The sequence below is a fragment of the Microcaecilia unicolor genome, chromosome 4, assembly GCF_901765095.1.
Source record: "Microcaecilia unicolor chromosome 4, aMicUni1.1, whole genome shotgun sequence".
Classification (NCBI taxonomy): Eukaryota; Metazoa; Chordata; class Amphibia; order Gymnophiona; family Siphonopidae; genus Microcaecilia; species Microcaecilia unicolor.
In genome coordinates, this window is record NC_044034.1 from 222,885,944 (window position 1) to 222,903,727 (window position 17,784).

The window sequence follows — 17,784 nt, forward strand, 5'->3', positions numbered from 1 at the left end:
AGTCTCTGCTTTGGGGGACAATTCCTCAGCCCCAGAGGGGCTCTATGGGCAATCTGGAATGCTCTAAAGGCTTTCGGAGATCAGCTGTTCAACTAAATTGTATTAATTCAAACAATCAGGTTGCAATGTACTACACCAGCAAGTAGAGGGGTACTGGATCATGCCCACTGTGTCAGGAGGCTGTCTGGATGTGGCACTGGGCAGTCTAGCATGGGATGTTCCTCAATTGCCTGGTGGGCATATCCAACAACCTGGCCGACAGACTGAGTGGGGTCATGCAACCGCATGAGTGGTCCTTCAACATGGGTATTGCCTGTGAGATCTTCCGAGTGTGGGGCACCCCCTCGGTGGATCTCTTTGCCATTCAAAAATCACAAAGTCCTTCAGTACTACTCCAGGCCCATGACAGACTAGTGTCTGATGCCTTCCTCCTTCACTGGGAGACCGGTCTTCTGTATGCAGCTTGCAGGGTCAGTGAGCTTCAGGCCCTGGTGTCAGATCCACCTTATCAAGTTTCATCACAACAGAGTAATTCTCTGCACGCGCCCTAAGTTCCTGCCTAAGGGTCTGTTAGAGTTCCATATGAAACAGTCGATTGTCCTTCCAACATTTTTCCCAGACCTCATGCCCATCCTGGTGAAAGTACACTGCACACCTTGGACTGCAAGTGAGCATTGGCCTTTTACGTGGATCGGACTAGGCTCTACAGACAGTCCACCCGGATTTTTGTTTCTTTTGATCCCAACAGGATGGGGGTCACCATCAGGAAATGCACCATTTCCAATTGGCTGGCAGATTGCATTTCATTCAGTTACGCCCAGGCTGGGCCAAATCTTGAGGGTCATGTCAGAGCCATGGCGGCATAGCCCACTTGAGGTCAGCATGCATTGAAGAAATGCAAGGCCTCAACTTGGTCTTCAGTTCACACATTCACATCTCATTACTGCCTTGAGCAGGATACCGACGTGATAATCAGTTTGGACAGACAGTGCTTCAGAATTTGTTTGGGGTTTAGAATCACCGACTAGGAAAAGGATCTAGGTGTCGTCGTTGATGATACTTTGAAACCCTCTGCTCAGTGTGCAGTGGCAGCTAAGAAAGCAAATAGAATGTTAGGTAATATTAGGAAAGGAATGGAAAGCAAAAATGAGATTGTTATGCCTTTTTATCGCTCCATGGTGCGACCGCATTTTGAATACTGTGTGCAGTTCTGGTCACCTAATCTCATAAAAGATACAGTGGAATTAGAAAAGTTACAGAGAAGGGCGACAAAAATGATAAAGGGGATGGGATGACTTTCCTATGAGGAAAGGCCAAAGTGGTTAGGTTTCTTCAGCTTGGAGAAGAGACGGCTGAGGGGAGATATAATAGAGATCTATAAAATAATGAATGGAATGGATGGAAGTGAATCCCTTGTTTACTCTTTCTAAAAATACTAGGACTAGGGGCACACAATGAAGGTATTAAGTAGTAAATGTAAAACAAATTGGAGAAAATGTCTTCACTCAACCTGTAATTAAAATCTGGAATTCATTGCCAGAGAATGTGGTAAAAGCAGTTAGCTTAGCAGGGATTAAAAAAGGTTTGCATAACTTCCTAAAAGAAAAGTCCATAAGCCATTATTAAGATGGACTTGGGGAAAATCTACTGCTTATTTCTAGGATAAGCAGCATAAAATGTATTTTAGTTTTGGTATCTTGCCAGGTACTTGCGGCCTAGATTGGCCACTGTTGGAACCAGGACATAGGGCTTGATGGACCTTTGGTCTGTCCCAGTATGGCAACGCTTATGTTCTTATGAATACAACTCCCCCCCCCCCCCACCCCCCAGGCCCATTTTGTTCTGTTCCAGGCTGCACTCACACAATTTTATATAGTTTCAGGTTAATTAGTATTTCAACCTCAGCATCAATCCCCCTGGTAGTCAAACTAATGGAAAATATGGTAACCAAACAACTTACCAACTACCTAAACAAATTCACCATACTGCACGAATCACAATCAGGATTTCGATCCAATCATAGCACTGAAACAGTGCTAACTACTCTCATAACCAAATTCAAACAATTAATTGCAACGGGAAACAATGTGCTCCTCCTACAATTTGACATGTCCAGCGCATTCGACATGGTCAGCCACCAAATACTCTCAAACATCCTGGATTATTTTGGGATTGGAGGACATGTACTTAGATGGTTTGAAGGTTTCTTAACAGCAAGAACCTATCAAGTGATGTCAAAAACATCAACACCATGGAAACCTGAATGCGGAGTACCACAAGGATCACCGCTCTCGCCGACCCTTTTCAGCTTGATGATACCATTAGCCAAATCGCTAGCCAACCAAGGACTCAACCTGTACATCTATGCAGATGATGTTACGATATACATTCCGTTCAAACAAGATATAGCCGAAATTAGAAATGAAATTACACACGGTCTGCAAATAATGAACTCATGGGCGGACGCATTCCAACTAAAGCTGAATGCAGAAAAAACACAATGTCTCATCTTGTCTTCACGATATAATACAAACAAACCCAATACTATAAACACACCGGACTACACCCTCCCGGTCTCAGACAGCTTAAAAATTCTGGGAGTCACAATCGACTGAAATCTCACACTTGAAGATCATGCGAAAAATACAGCAAAAAAAAAATGTTCTACTCAATGTGGAAACTTAAAAGAATCAAACCTTTCTTCCCAAGGGAAGTATTCTGCAGCCTAGTACAATCAATGGTGCTAAGCCATCTAGACTACTGCAATGCCATTTATGCTGGATGTAAAGAACAAATCATTAAGAAGCTTCAAACCGCTCAAAATACAGCAGCCAGACTCATATTTGGGAAAGCGAAATACGAAAGCGCCAAACCCCTAAGAGAGAATCTACACTGGCTCCCACTAAAAGAACGAATTGCGTTCAAAGTTTGCACCCTGGTCCACAAAATCATTCATTGGGAAGCCCCGACCTATATGTCAGACCTTATAGACTTGCCTACCAGGAATGCAAAGAGATCAGCACGCACATTCCTCAATTTCCATTACCCTAACTGCAAAGGACTAAAATATAAATCCACATACGCGACCAGTTTCTCATACATCTGCACGCAGCTATGGAACGCACTACCGAAGGCCATAAAAATAACGCAAGACCTAACTATCTTCCGAAGGCTACTGAAAACAGATCTGTTCAAGAAGGCATACCATAAACACCCATCTTAAACACCAAAAAATAAGACTTTACACAACATAGACATAATTGAAATCTTATCACTTGACTGATCAACCTCCTTACCACTAATGAATAAGCATAACCACTTCAATCGCTATGTCAAATATGGTCTCTCCATAAGTCGATGACCTAAAGAACGATACTACCCAATTTCGTAATCAGGAACGTTCATGTATTACTATAATTTATTCTTCCAATTTCTTACTCAGGAACTTTCATGTATTACCATAATTTATTCTTCCTTAACATATATATGCACATGATATCTATACCATGATCTGTTCATGTATGTTACCATGTACGTATGCAACTTAACACATTTGTAATTCTGTTACCTGGAAATGGTAACCGCCATTACGGCAAATGTAAGCCACATTGAGCCTGCAAATTGTTGGGAAAATGTGGGATACAAATAAAATAAATAAACATTGTGAGGTCCAATTGACCAATGGTTGTTGCTTTCAGTGAGCCTGGTAGCTAGGTATTCCCACGTGTGAGAACATGGCCTACTTGTCGGCGAACACGAAGATACTTACCTGCAACAGATATTCTTCGAGAGCAGCAGGCCATTCATTCTCACTCCCTCCTCCCCTTTAAGTTGATTGCATGCTATAGTATTGCGCTCTCATGGCAGGCAGGAAGGCACTTGCTCTTAAAGCAATATTAGCTTTTTTAATGCTCCGCACTGGGTGATGTGGATGATGTTATCCACATGTGAGAATGAATGGCCTGCTGTCCTTGGGGAATACCTGCTACAGGTAAGTATCTTCGCTTTTCCTGCTCTGAGCTTGTGTGGAAAAGCTGAAGAAATAAGTACATTGTCATCCTTTCCACAATTGACTGCCATTGTTTTATATTTTGTCCGTCTTTTTCCTTCTTTCCCCACCAGTCTACTACTTCTGTCCCTTCTCCTTTCATCCTGATGTTGCCTTTCCTCCCCTCCTCTTCTTACCTTATGCTGCTTTCAGTCCGCTTTTCCTCCATGCTACTCTTACTACTTGTCTCGCTATCCCTGCTGATGCTCCTGCCAGCTCAGTGTATGGTTCTGTTCAGAGTAAGTTGCGGCACTGCTAGTGAGTCTCTGCTGTCACAGGTCATGCTATTCCTGGCATTGTACATCCTACGTGGATACATGTGGTGGGCAAGAATATCAGCAAGAAGAGAGGTGAAGTTTGTGGGCATGGTAAAGAAGGGAATTGAGCACAATTAGCTTGCTGGGGTAGAGGTTGCAAGATAAGGGTGATCTATCTTTAGAACAGGGGAAATAGCAACAATCTTCATTAGAAGAAGGGTCTAATAACTCAAGAGTCGTAATTCCATGGCAATTTTCACAACAATGGAATTGCAGGAGACTGGGAATCCTACGTGTATTGATAGAGAAAGAAAGGAAACCTTATTGATCAAAGAATGGAGAGGTCTCGTCCAGCCTCAGTGCCACTGACGCCAGAAGATGTGGCTACATTAGAAACAAACACCTTCCCATCCTCCATCTCCGGAACGTGTATTATCGCTAGCACTGTTAGGATACTGCAGCCTGAGCCTTTTGTGCCAGAACACTACAGCTGCTCATTTCATCTAGGCAGAAGAAAGTGTTTAAAAACAATTTGTTTGTTAAATCTGTATCCCAATACATAAATACAATGAATGGTTAACAGATGATATATTGCTCCTGTAAGGGGAGAAGATCCATTCTGTAAAATGCTTACAACTTGAGAAATGATAATTACAGTTGCAGGATGATGATTGTCCATGGAAGTCTGTTTTTCTGTCTCCTTTCTAGGCATGTATGTGTTTGAGTACACATGTGTTTGCATATTTAGCTGTTTTGCTGCAGTGATTTCTTTGGGGATAGGGACATTCATTTTTCATCTTTCTCCATCCCTATGTGATTAGCAACATCTGGCCTCTTGCAGTGTCCCACACTTCTCCTGGTTTCTGGTAGTCTCACGGCTTGTAGAGGATCAATGCAACATTCCCCAGGAGGGCGGTATGCTTGTGTCATCTGTGGAGCCAGCCATCAAGGTCAGGTTCCCTCCTGGAGTGACAGAGGAAACACGCAGTATCAAAATGCAAGTAAGAAATGCAAGATATGTATGCCACCTACTTTTCTGCATCTTCCTCTCTTTCTGCCTGTATGTTTATAGGTTTCTTTATACTTGCTGTACTGCCTTAATTGACAAGTAGGTCAAAGCGGTGCACAAACTTCAAAGGAAAGGAACTACAAAAATGAAACTAGAAAAGTGTCATTCAAAGAAAACAGCCACACATAAAAAGCTATACAAGAGAAAAGACATGAGATGCTCTTGTCTGTCAATCCAAAAATAACCGTTTGCGAAAGAATTATTCCTTGTGGCACATATCAGACTCAAGCAGTATCCATCAGGATGATCTCAAAAAAGCCTTAAGGCCCCCAAGACTTGATATTTATTATACAAGTTCTAAAAGGGGTCTCCATTCATATTATCGGTTTTAATTATCTTCATACTTACTTTCCTGCCTTTTTTTTTTTTTTTTTTACTTACTGTAAGCCACATTGTGCCTGCATGAGTGGGAAATTGTGGGATATAAATGAACCTTAAATAAATAAATAAATACTTCTTCATACAAGAACTAAAGCTGCTTCCAAGACTAGGTAAAAAAAAAACTCCCTTCAAAAATAGCGGAGAAAAACCTAGTCCAAAAAACTCCTTGATAGATATCTGTGTCACAAGTGAAAAATCCAAATATACAATGAGAAAAAAACAAAATGAAAACTGTATGGGCTCAAAACTATACAATCTTCCAATCTGAAGAACAAAAGTTAGCTTTGTTGTAACATGGTAGATCCTTAGCGAGTTTAGAGTTGTTACTTGTCATTCTCCATAACTGGCCATTCACTCTTTTTTTTCTTTCTCAGTTACTTCCGCTGTGTAATTCCCAACGTATCGTAATCCACAAAGAACGATATCAGTCCAGTATAACACAGTTTCAATTAAATTACCCAGCTGGGGCCCTTTGTTTCGCAAAAAGGTGCCTCAGGAGATTCATTCCCATGCATTCAACTAGGCAACAAGATGGCAACTAGACTTTTATACAAAACATTGACACACACTATCAGTTAATTCAGATGAAAGCAGAAAGTGCTATTGTTTAACAAATCACATCTTTGAAATACTTTGGGCCTCCTGATGCAAAAGCTGATAAATCAGAGCCAAAGTCTTATATACAATACCCAACAGGCCTTCTAACCTTGACTTCAGTTTTAACAGCATATATGAATAATAAAAACACGTCCTCACCACCACTGTTCCCTGTAAGCCATGCAGCCATTCAGTGGCACATTGGGATCTCCTGCACTTCTCTGCCACCCTCTGCCATTGCTGCTGCTTTCCTGAACCAGCAGCAGCAGTGACAAACCAAAATACAGCAGTTGTGGGACCTTCCTGTACATCCCCTTTGCTGCCGGGTCCACCCTCTCCAACATCATTGTTCCAGGGCAGAGCCAGTAGCTGCAGATATGTACAGGAAGGCCCTGCGACTGCTATATTTTGATGGTTCGGGAAAGCAGCGGTGGGGGTGTTGGAGCAGATGCTAATGGAAGTGTGGACGTGAGACGCTTAATGTAAGTGGAGAGGAGGGAAGGACTGATGCTGGGTGGAAGTGGACAGGAGAGAGGGCAGACACTGGAAATGGGGAGAGAAAGAGGGCTTGTCCTGGATGGAGGGGGGGAGAGTTAGAAGATTCTGGGGGGGGGGGGGGAATAAGAGGAAGTGAAATAGAGCTGGGGTGAGGGAAAGAGGTGGCAAGCTGTAGGTAGACACAATGCAAAGAGGGAAATTGAGGACAGAATAGTAAGAGAGAGTTAAATCTACACAAAGGCAGAAAATTGAAGAAAGCTGAAGGGAAAAGGAGAGAAAAATGATAGGAAATCCTGGCAAGAGAGTTAAAAGAAGACAAGGAAATTAGAAACTGGGACCAGCACAATTGAAAAAAAGCAAAGGTAGAAAAAAATGTTATTTTCCTTTTAAGATAAAGTAGTGTGGTAGCTGTGTTAATACATGTTAACACTTATTTCCATGTTCTATTTTTATTAGAATAATTTTTAATACCTTTTTGGCCTCGGGTCAGGACAGGATACCATAACAGCAGTATATTATCCTGACCTGAGGAAGGAGGATTTGGTCTCTGAAAGCTAATTGAAAAATGTATTTAGTCTAATAAAATGGTATCATATTTTCAATTTTTTGTTTTATTTGTATTTAATTTGTAATGTAGTGATTGGAATGTGACAGTTCTTAAAATTTACATCTGATATTTATATTTTGCAGAGTTACAGGTATGCATTTCTTTCTCTGATGTTGCACTGTATGCAGTGTGTGGCTTCTTGGGGGTTCCGTTTCTATTTTTAGTTTGTGGTCATTTATTCTGTACTGCGTGAGTGTGATCTGCAAGTGTGAAAGAGATATAGATCAATCTGGCTTGTTTAGTTTTCCAATCTGTGTACTGATGTTGTAGAGCTAGTGTAATTCTGTCTTTTCCTAGTTAGGTCCCTGTTGTGTGACTCATGGAAGTTACTGCAATTATGGTATGCTGGAATTGCTCTGTAAGTCCTGAGTGATGTATGTAGTGTTTTGTGTTTCTTCACTTTATGCCTGATATTGGATTTTGGATTTGGATTTATACCATTTCTTTCTGTAATAGCTTAAGGCAAGTTACATTCAAGTACTGTAGGTATTTTCCTGTCCCTGGAGGGCTTTTAATTTAACGCCCCTGTTTACTAAGGGTGCATTAGCATTTTTAGTGTGTGCTAACCATGTAGGCGCACATACTATTCCTACGGGCGCCTACATGGTTAGCATGTGCTAATTTTAGGCATGCGCTAAAAACTGTAAAGCACCTTAGTAAACATACCCCATAATTTTGCATCTGACACAGTGGAGGGTTAAGTGATTTGTCCAAGATCTCAAGGATCATCAGTGGGCTTTGAACCCTGACTTCCCTGGTTCTCAACCTGCTGCTCTTAATTATTAGGTACAGATAATACCTAATGTTTGGTAACTCAACAGCAAACTTAAAGGCTAGCAGAGCTGAAGCCTGGTGGCCGTTTGGCAACCTACCAAAACACTGATAGGTGGATTATTTTATGGTTGCCAGTAACCACAGAATTTCTGTTACAATACTGCTGAACATTTTTGTTCACATGGCCAATTGGAAGATGCTGGACTGAAGAGGTAGGATATATGAGAATTTCAATTTCATATGTTGGGGGGAGGAGTCAAGATGGCAAAAGCAACATAGTGTTGGCTCTGTTGAGCGTTTTGCGAGATGGTGAAGAAGAAGAGTAATGTGAAGGTTTTTCCTTTGGAACCCTCAACTAACTCTCCAACCCTGCTTTCTGATCCTATGGATTCTTTTATACTTAATGGAGGATCATCAGGGATTTGCTGGCTGCCCTGACGCCAATGCCAGGTAGATCAGCATCTGGCTTCAATTTTGACATCTTTGACCCCCGATATGAGGACACCTCCGCCTCAACCCTTCCTGGGTGGCCTGCCGATGGGAGTTCACTGCGTTGTGCAGGATACTCCAGAAAGACAGGGAAAGGCACCCGGAGCGAGTTTGGAGGCCTCTGCTGGGCCTCCAGGTCAGTCCTCCAGAGGGAGTTTTTTTGGCAGGAACAGCAGCCAACCTGGTGCGGCGTCCAGATCTTGTTGCAATGGGTTCCAGAGAACAAACTCTAGCTGTGCCCATGTTTCAATTTCAGAGACCTTCAGCCTTTACCTTAGAGACTGTTTGGTCAGAAGTCTTAGATTTGGGTAAGGCACTTTCCTATTCATAGTAGGAAACAAATGCAGCTTCATGCCCTCAATGTTATTAGTAGCAAACAAATACTAATAATATTGAGGACATGAAGCTGCATTTTGATAATGTGGTTTGAACGGTGGAAGGCCATAGTGATCAACTTAAAAATGCTCAGACTTTGTCTTCAATGATTATTAAGGAGAACTCTATTTTAAGATTCAAGGTAGAGAACCTAGAAAATGTGACCAGGTTTTATAATTTCTGTTGAAGAGATGTTTATTAGATATCGTAAGGAAGCATTACAAGTTCCCCAGGAGACTATCTCTCCGTTTAGGAATGTTTATTACCTGCCTGATACAAAGAAAGAACCTTTGAAAGTTCAGTCTGCTGTGGTCCCCTCTCCCTTTGAGGTTAAGTGGATTTTCTTAATGTTTCTGAAATATTGGAGACCTCTAACTCAGAAAATGTGATTAAAGCTACTCTGGTGATATCTTTGGCATTGATATCTGATTGGGAATGACTTCTGCAAAATTTTTTCAAGAAAAGGAATGTCCCCTTTTAGGTCTACAGGTTAGAATGTTTCCAGATTTAGCTGAAGAAACTCAGAAGAGGAGGAAAGCATTTCTTTTGTTGAGACCTGCAATTATTCAGTTAGGAGCATTATCTTTCCCCTAAATATCCATGTAAGTGTTTGATAAAGTGGAAGTCTGTGAAATATGTTTTCTTTGAACCTTCTCAATTCTCTGGATTCTTAAGTAACAGGAGAATGAACACATGATAGGGAAGCTGTGATGGACTCATAATAATGTATTATTGGCGTATGCCTATACTGTTTGTCTGCAAATTGCTTAGATTACTAGTTTTGTAATTTTTCCTTTTAAAATTCAATTTGTCTTTCTCCCCACTGTGTTGTGGACTTTATAAAAGTATAGGATCATCTTTTTCTTTTCAAAATTTCTTTCTTTAGCTTTTATTTTCTTATGGCACTGGCTAATTATAATTAACATTGCATCAGTCACCTATTCACTAAGCCCCGACTGTTAGGGACATTTGTGAAAATTAGATGTAAATTTAAACCCATATAACAAGGGTAATTCTATAACAGGGTACCTGGTTTAAGAGGACAAGTAAGCACCTATTTAGGTGCTATTTTCTAAAGACATACAGGCATCTCTGTGTCTTTATAAGGTAATAATATAAATGGCAGAAATCATGCCTACCTGGCCAGCACAAACAGTTGAATCAGTTCTTGAGCAGGTATAACTGTCCATGACCAGATTATTCACATACACACAGATTAGTGGATTTTATAATCTGTGCACCTGTAAATTCTACCAATGCTATATACCTGCCCCTCTATGCATACCTTCTGGCAAAGTACACACTATCATGCCATGTACATTTACGCTGGTTGGTATTTTATAAAAGGCCATGTATGCTAAAATTACTTTATAAAATTATTCCCCAATGTGCTATAGAACAGATAAAAAGCCTCACAGGTCCTAGTCTGAAGTGTCACAGCACATCAACTTCCTCTGGTGCTGCCTGATCCACAAATTGAAACTGAAAAGCTTTAAACAGATGTTCTAAAAAGTGAAAGTCTGTTTCTTAAATTCTTTCCAAATGCAGTCAGATTTCTGCTTTGAAAGTCAAGTGACAGTGTGATGACAGATTTAAAGCTCCTCAGGGGGAGACTTTTTTTTCATGTGGTGGGGAGGGTTCTGAAGTTCCCACGATCCCACTTTCAAGAGAACTTCGGGTTCTTCCTCAGAAACCCAAGAGCGATAGACACAGGATAATATTCCTCCGAGTTATCACTTGCTTTGGAGAACTAGACCAACGGTCAGATGCTACATGTGCAGATGACGTCACAATTTACATTCCATTCAAACATGATCTAAATGAAATCACCAACGAGATCACCCAAAGCCTCCAAATAATGCACACCTGGGCAGATGCATTCCAACTAAAACTTAATGCAGAAAAAACACAATGCCTTGTACTTGCCTCACAATATAACACAAAAAAACTTCAACACCATAACCACGCCATACTGTTCCCTTCCGGTCTCACAAAACCTGAAAATTCTTGGAGTCACCATTGATCGAAACCTCACTCTCGACACCCACGTAAAAAACACGACCAAAAAGATGTTCTTCACCATGTGGAAACTTAAAAGAGTAAAACTTTTCTTCCCGAGATACATCTTCCTTACCCTGGTACAGTCAATGGTAATAAGTCATCTGGATTACTGCAATGCACTATACGTCGGGTGCAAAGAACAGACAATAAAAAAACTCCAAACTGCCCAGAATACAGCCGCCAGACTCATATTTGGAAAACCTAAATATGAAAGTGCAAACCCACTAAGAGAGAAACTTCACTGGCTTCCACTGAAGGAACGCATTGCGTTCAAGATCTGCACAATTGTACACAAAATCATTCATGCAGATGCCCCAATCTACATGTTAAACCTCGTGGACCTACCGCCCAGAAACGCCACAAGATCATCTCGCAAATTTCTCAACCTGCACTATCCCAGCTGCAAAGGACTGAAGTACAAACAGATGCATGCCACTACCTTCTCGTACATGAGCACGCAGTTATGGAATGCACTACCCACAGACTTGAAAGCAATCAATGAAACAACTATCTTTCGAAAATTGCTGAAAACATTCCTCTTCAAGGCCTACAATGAGTACCCACAACCTCATTAACTCACCTCACCAACCCTCTCAACTATGAAAGCTTACCTTATACAGCTATCCAATTCACTTCCTCCCTTCTTCCCTTCTTGATCGCTACACACTACTAACTGTATCTGATATCCTGATATGACAATGTCAACAAATCTATGTAAGCCACATTGAGCCTGCAAATAGGTGGGGGAATGTGGGATACAAATGCAATAAATAATAATAATATTACTGCAGTCCTGGTATGATTTCTGTGTCATGTTCTTCAGGTTTTGCCGGTGGACACTGAGAAGCTGCAGGAGATAGCACATGATCTGGATACAAGAGCCAGCCCACTCCTCTGCCTCTCACAGAGCTCTGCTACACAGTTCCTCAGACCTGTAAAAATCCAGCTGCCGCTGCCATATGGAATTACAGGTCAGTTCCTAATGGACTGCAGGGGCAGGAAACAGAATTTTTGTGTTGAAAGAGATGTATGGAAACTTATATACCATTCAAGCACTTAACACATATAGTTATACTATTTCCTGCTTTGTTCACTGAATCCTCCTCAGAGAGCAGTAAAAAAAAATATTACAGAAAGAGTGTGGACATACAGAACCTGTATGAATGATGGGAAGGGCTTTTGTTTTGAAGTATGTTTCACAACAGGTGATAGCCCTTGTTGTTGAGGGTCTATCAGTCTAGCCATCTGTATACACACATGTTTGCACATGAGCAGCCAAACACATGAAGGCAGGGGTGGCAATAAGGCCACACACCACCACTCAGTTTATGCAGGCCTTCCTCTTCTTTAACTCAACAATACCCCTCACCTGTACCACAAACATATGTGTGTTATGTTTGGGCCAGTCCACGACCTGATGGCAACAGTAGTAGCAGCAGAGCATTAAGATACTTCAGAACTCTCATTGCACATTCCTCTCCCAAGCCTCTCTTTCCTGTTCTCCATACAAGAGGCAGTGCCTGGGAGAGGAATGTGCACTGACATCTTGTATGTTTTTCCAACACCCTGCTGTTTCTGGTACCGCCACCATGAGGTTCTGGACCAGTTCCTGCTTTAGTAAGTATATGCCTTTAGGAAAGGGGATGTTTGAGGGAAAGAGGTTATAGATTGAAGAGGTCTGCAGGAGAAAGAGGTAGTTTTAATAATCCTTTTTTGCACATAAAACACTACTACTACTACTACTACTAATAGCATTTATATAGCGCTACCAGACGCACGCAGCGCTGAACATTTGACATAGTCCCTGCTCAAAGAGCTCACAATCTAGGTAAAACAGACAGACAAGACATTACGGGCAAGGGAATTACAGGGTAAAGAGGAATAGGGGAGGAGGAGGGCAAATGAGTAGCGGCTAGGAGCCCAAAGGCAGCAGTGAAAAGGTGAGCTTTCAGCATAGATTTAAAAACAGGTAGAGATGGAGCTAGACTTATGGGCTCAGGAAGACGGTTCCAGGCATAAGGTGCAGCAAGATAAAAAGAACGAAGTCTGGAGTTAGCGGTGGAGGAGAAGGGGGACGACAAGAGAGACTTGCTCAGAGAGTGGAGTTCACAGGGAGGAATGTAGGGAGAAATGAGAGAGGAGAGGTAATGAGGGGTCATAGAGTGGATGCATTTAAAGGTCAGTAAGAGAAGTTTGAACTGAATACAGAAGCGGACAGGGAGCCAGTGAAGAGACTTGAGAAGTGGGCTAGTGTGGGCATAGTGATTCTGGAGGAAAATAAGTCGAGCTGCAGAATTCTGGACAGATTGGAGAGGAGAAAGATGATTGAGCGGAAGACCAGTGAGAAGTAATTTGCAATAGTCCAAGCGAGAAGTAACAAGGGTGTGAATAAGGGTTTTGGTGGCATGTTCAGAAAGGAAGGGGCGAATTTTGCTAATGTTGAAGATAAAGAAGTGACAGGTTTTGGCGATTTGTTGAATATGAGCAGAGAAGGAGAGAAGAGTCGAAGGTGACTCCAAGGTTACGAGCCGAGGAGACAGGGATGAGAGCCATTAACAGAGAGAGAGAATGGGGGAAGAGGGGAGGAGGGTTTAGGGGGGAAAATGAGAAGTTCAGTTTTAGCCATGTTTAATTTGAGATGGCGTTGAGACATCCAGGCAGCAATGTCAGACAAGCAGGCAGAGATTTTGTCTTGGATTAAGGTTGAGATTTCAGGGGTGGAGATGTAGATCTGAGAGTCATCAGCGTAAAGATGGTAATGAAAACCATGGGATGAGATCAGGGCACCAAGGGAAGAAGTATAGATGGAGAAAAGGATGGTCCAAGGACAGAACCCTGAGGCACACCTACTGAAAGCAGGAGGGAAGTTGAAGAGGATCCACCAGAGTGAACACTGAAAGTACGGAGTGAGAGGTAGGAAGAGAACCAGGAAAGAACAGGGCCCTGGAATCCAAGCGAGGACAGTGTATCAAGGAGTAATGTGTGGTCAACGGTGTCAAAAGCAGCAGAAAGGTCAAGAAGGATGAGGATGGAATAGAGACCTCTGGATTTAGCCAGAAGCAGATCATTAGAGACTTTAGTAAGTGCAGTTTCAGTAGAGTGAAGAGGGCGAAATCCCTGGGTAATTTTACTTTACACATTTTTATTGAACAAATAAAGAGACATTTAAGCCACAAAACATTCAAAATCCCTTCTCTAACTCCCCCCTCCCACCCATCCTCTATACCATATTAAGTCAATGTATTACTAATTTCAAATAAATTCAACCAGTGTAAACAGAATTATGCAGATCATGTATATCATGAGATCATCTGAAAGTGGAGAGCCTGGGCTCTTATGGCTCTCCACAGATTGACAATAAGGATCAGGACATTCTTAACGAAAACCCCCTCCTCCCCCCGCCAGCATATTCTCCCCTTTCTCTTCAGCATCATAAAGACAGCAACGTGAGAAGGTCCTACTGTCACCAATTATAAGTCCAACTCATTAAGTATTAAGCTTCGTGCTCGAAGTGGTAGATATTGTATATAAGCTCCCCAAAGTGCCCAAAAATGTTTCTACATTTAACAGTTAAGCAAGCATCCCAAGTTTCCGTCACCATTAAATTATGAAACATATTTTTCCAGTGCCAGAAGTTTGGTAGGTGGTCTAAAACCCAGTGTTGCAATAAACATTTTTTACCAATTATACATGCTTTATAAACCAAAATGCGTTCATAATGAGTGAGCGGTCTACAATGTTCCATTTTCCCAAACACAATGGCCAGCAGAGATGGGACGTTGATTTTCCCCAATAATGTCTCTAGAAAGCTTAACAATCTATTCCAGTATCTTCGCAGCAATGAGCATAACCAGAATGCATGAGGTATAGTATTGTCAAGTATACCACATTTAGAACACAGAGGAGAAGTAACAACAAGCATAAGTCTTGTTTCTGTGAAAAATATGATCTAGTAAGTATGTGAAATTGATACTCCTGTGAATAGTGCTGTGTTTCATGAATGGAATTTGTTTTATAGCTGTTAATAGGTCGTCTCCCTGCAGGCGAACCCCAAGTTCCTCATACCATTTCAGTATAAGTACATAAGTAAATAGTCCTTTGGGGATATCTTATCAAGAATTTTATAGAGGCCAGAGACTGAACTTTGTAGTTGACCCGAGGGAGCAAAGAAGCCATCCAGGATACCTGTCAGGCCCCTAGAATAAGGACCTTTCAAAAGCATATTGACATAATGTGGAGACTTGTAAATAAGTAAATACATCTGAACTTTGTATACCATGGCTATGTTGTAATACAGCAAAAGATTTCAGCTCACCTCCTGGGGTCACAAGATCAGCCATGGATGCCAAACCCAAAGAAGTCCAATGTCTGAATACTGCATTGTCCAGCCCAGGTGTAAAATCTAAGTTTCCCAAAAGGGGCAAAAAGAAAAAAAAATCAGTGTGGGTATAATCCTGATGGAGCAGTGTCAAAAGAATATGCTATATATCACACATTGATTTCGGAAAAGCATGGTGCCTGAGCTCTATAGTCAGTTTAACATTAGTAGCATGTAATAAATAGGAGTGGAAAGGTAGAAATAGATTGGATTAGATTTATTGCTTATAACCTGCCCTTATCCAGGGCGGCAGACAAAAATACATACATAAAATCACATAAAAAGTCATAATAAATTCTTCATAATACACAGTCAAAAAAAAAAAAATTAAAAAGATTTTAAAAAGTACAATGTCTAGGTCCTCTAAATGGGCAAAGAATCAAGACCAGCAGGCACATAGTGCACTAAGCATAATAAAAGTGTTTTCAATTGTCACTTAAATATCGCGCACAACACTCATTTTTAAGTCCACATGGCAGCGTATTCCATTCTGGTAGTCCAGTTACTGAGAAAGTTCCTGTTCTAGTTATTTCCAAGCATACTTGTTCAAACTTCAAATCAAACAATAACCGAGCTGCCGAGTTCTGAACTACCTGCAAAGATTTAGTACAGGTGGCAGATAAACCCAAATAAACTTGTATTACAGTCTTGCTGCCGGTGTTCGTGGCTTCTTTGGAGTTGATCTGCTAAGCTCTGTAGCTCAGGTTGACGTCACACGCAGCACTGACCAACCGCATGATGATAGCACGAAGCGCCGCCACGCCTCTTCCAAGGTCACCCCCCCCCCCCCCCGAGGTCGCCGCCGCTCCCCCCCTCCGTCTGCCACCTGGTTGGGTCCCCTGCATTGAAATCCCCTCCAGCCACCCATGTCCAGCGACCCTCCTCTCCCCCTGCCCCCCCTCCAGCCACCCAGGTTGTCCAGCGAATTCTTCAGGGATGGCAGGAAAGATCTCCAGTCTTGCCTGCCTGCTGCCAGTGCTGACCCTCCCCCGCTGCCAGATCGTTCTTCAAAATGGCTGCCGAGACTTCAGCAGAAGTATTGCGAGGCCGCCGCTGGAAGTCTCGGCAGCCATTTTGAAGAGCGATCCAGCAACGGGGGGATGGTCAGCGCCGGCAGCGGGCAGGTGTCTTTATAGGGGGAGGCTATTGAAGAATATTTTTTGACTCGCACAAGACGGAGCTTTCACGGATTACAAGATAAGTGCATGTGAATTCGTTGATTACATTAGCAGCATTGGCTACTGTTTATATATACGTATATTACATTTTATAGCAGGTGAATGGAGGATTAACATCACCTGATCAGCATCACAAAATATACAAAAAGAATTACCCGATGAACGAAGTGCTGAACCACCAGGCAGTGATATCATCACTTGCAGCAATGAGTGGAAATTCTGAGGGTATTCACATAAAATAAATTTGAAATATATACAAATATAGTGTGGGTAGCCTTTGCAGTGCATTTGAGTTTGAACAACTTTTGAGTTTCGGCAACTTGTGTCCTGGTTGGATATTTAGTATTGTACATTTTATACCAGAGACTGTAGGATTTTTTGGTATTAGTATCTAATACTTTAGCAAACATAGGAATAGATGAAATAGGACAATAATTTGCTAACATATCATGCCCTACCTTCCTGTTCTTTATCACTGGCCTTACAGTAGATATCTTTAACTCCCTGGGAACAAAACCTTTGTGTAAAAGCAAATTCACAATATAAGAGATTGAAGGCAGCACGCCATCCCCCATAGTTCTTATTAGAGCATCTCCTATTGCACCAGTTGGCCAACGTTTCTGCAAATACTTTTTAACCTGCGCAGTAGTTACATCCAGAAAGTCACCCCAGCACTCTCCCATCTCAACTGGATCGTATTCTGTGCCCACATTGCTAGAAAATGTTCCAATTATTTGCTGTATTTTTTAACAAGAAATCCAAATGCGCATCGGGTGAAAAAGGAGATTGCAAACACTCTAACCCCTTGTCATCAGTCAAAACCACACTACAAAGAACAACTCTTTTGGACGATTTAACGATTCTATAATCTGCTGCTGATTATTCCCTCTCATTCGCAACAGCAGTTGTAAATTCATACAACTTTAACAAATAAGAATCTTTCATATCTAGATCTCTAGTTTTACGCCATTCCCTTTCAACATACCTAAGCTCTTTTCGCACAGCCCTCAACCCCAGGGGTACCCTGGAAATTGCATTCTTTCCCTCAGACTTCACAATCACGTCTCTCTTC

General features: G+C 41.8%; 1 protein-coding gene across 5 annotated transcripts in view; it reads left to right on the forward strand.

Annotated features, from left to right (window-relative positions):
* Positions 1–17,784, forward strand: part of PIDD1 (p53-induced death domain protein 1) — a 51,106-nt gene that overhangs the window by 15,426 nt on the left and 17,896 nt on the right. For all 5 annotated transcript variants that reach the window (XM_030201267.1, XM_030201264.1, XM_030201268.1 and 2 more), the window contains exons 8-9: positions 5,127–5,306; positions 11,980–12,127. In XM_030201267.1, the coding sequence (XP_030057127.1) occupies positions 5,127–5,306; positions 11,980–12,127 (328 nt within the window). The remainder of the gene's footprint in view (positions 1–5,126; positions 5,307–11,979; positions 12,128–17,784) is intronic.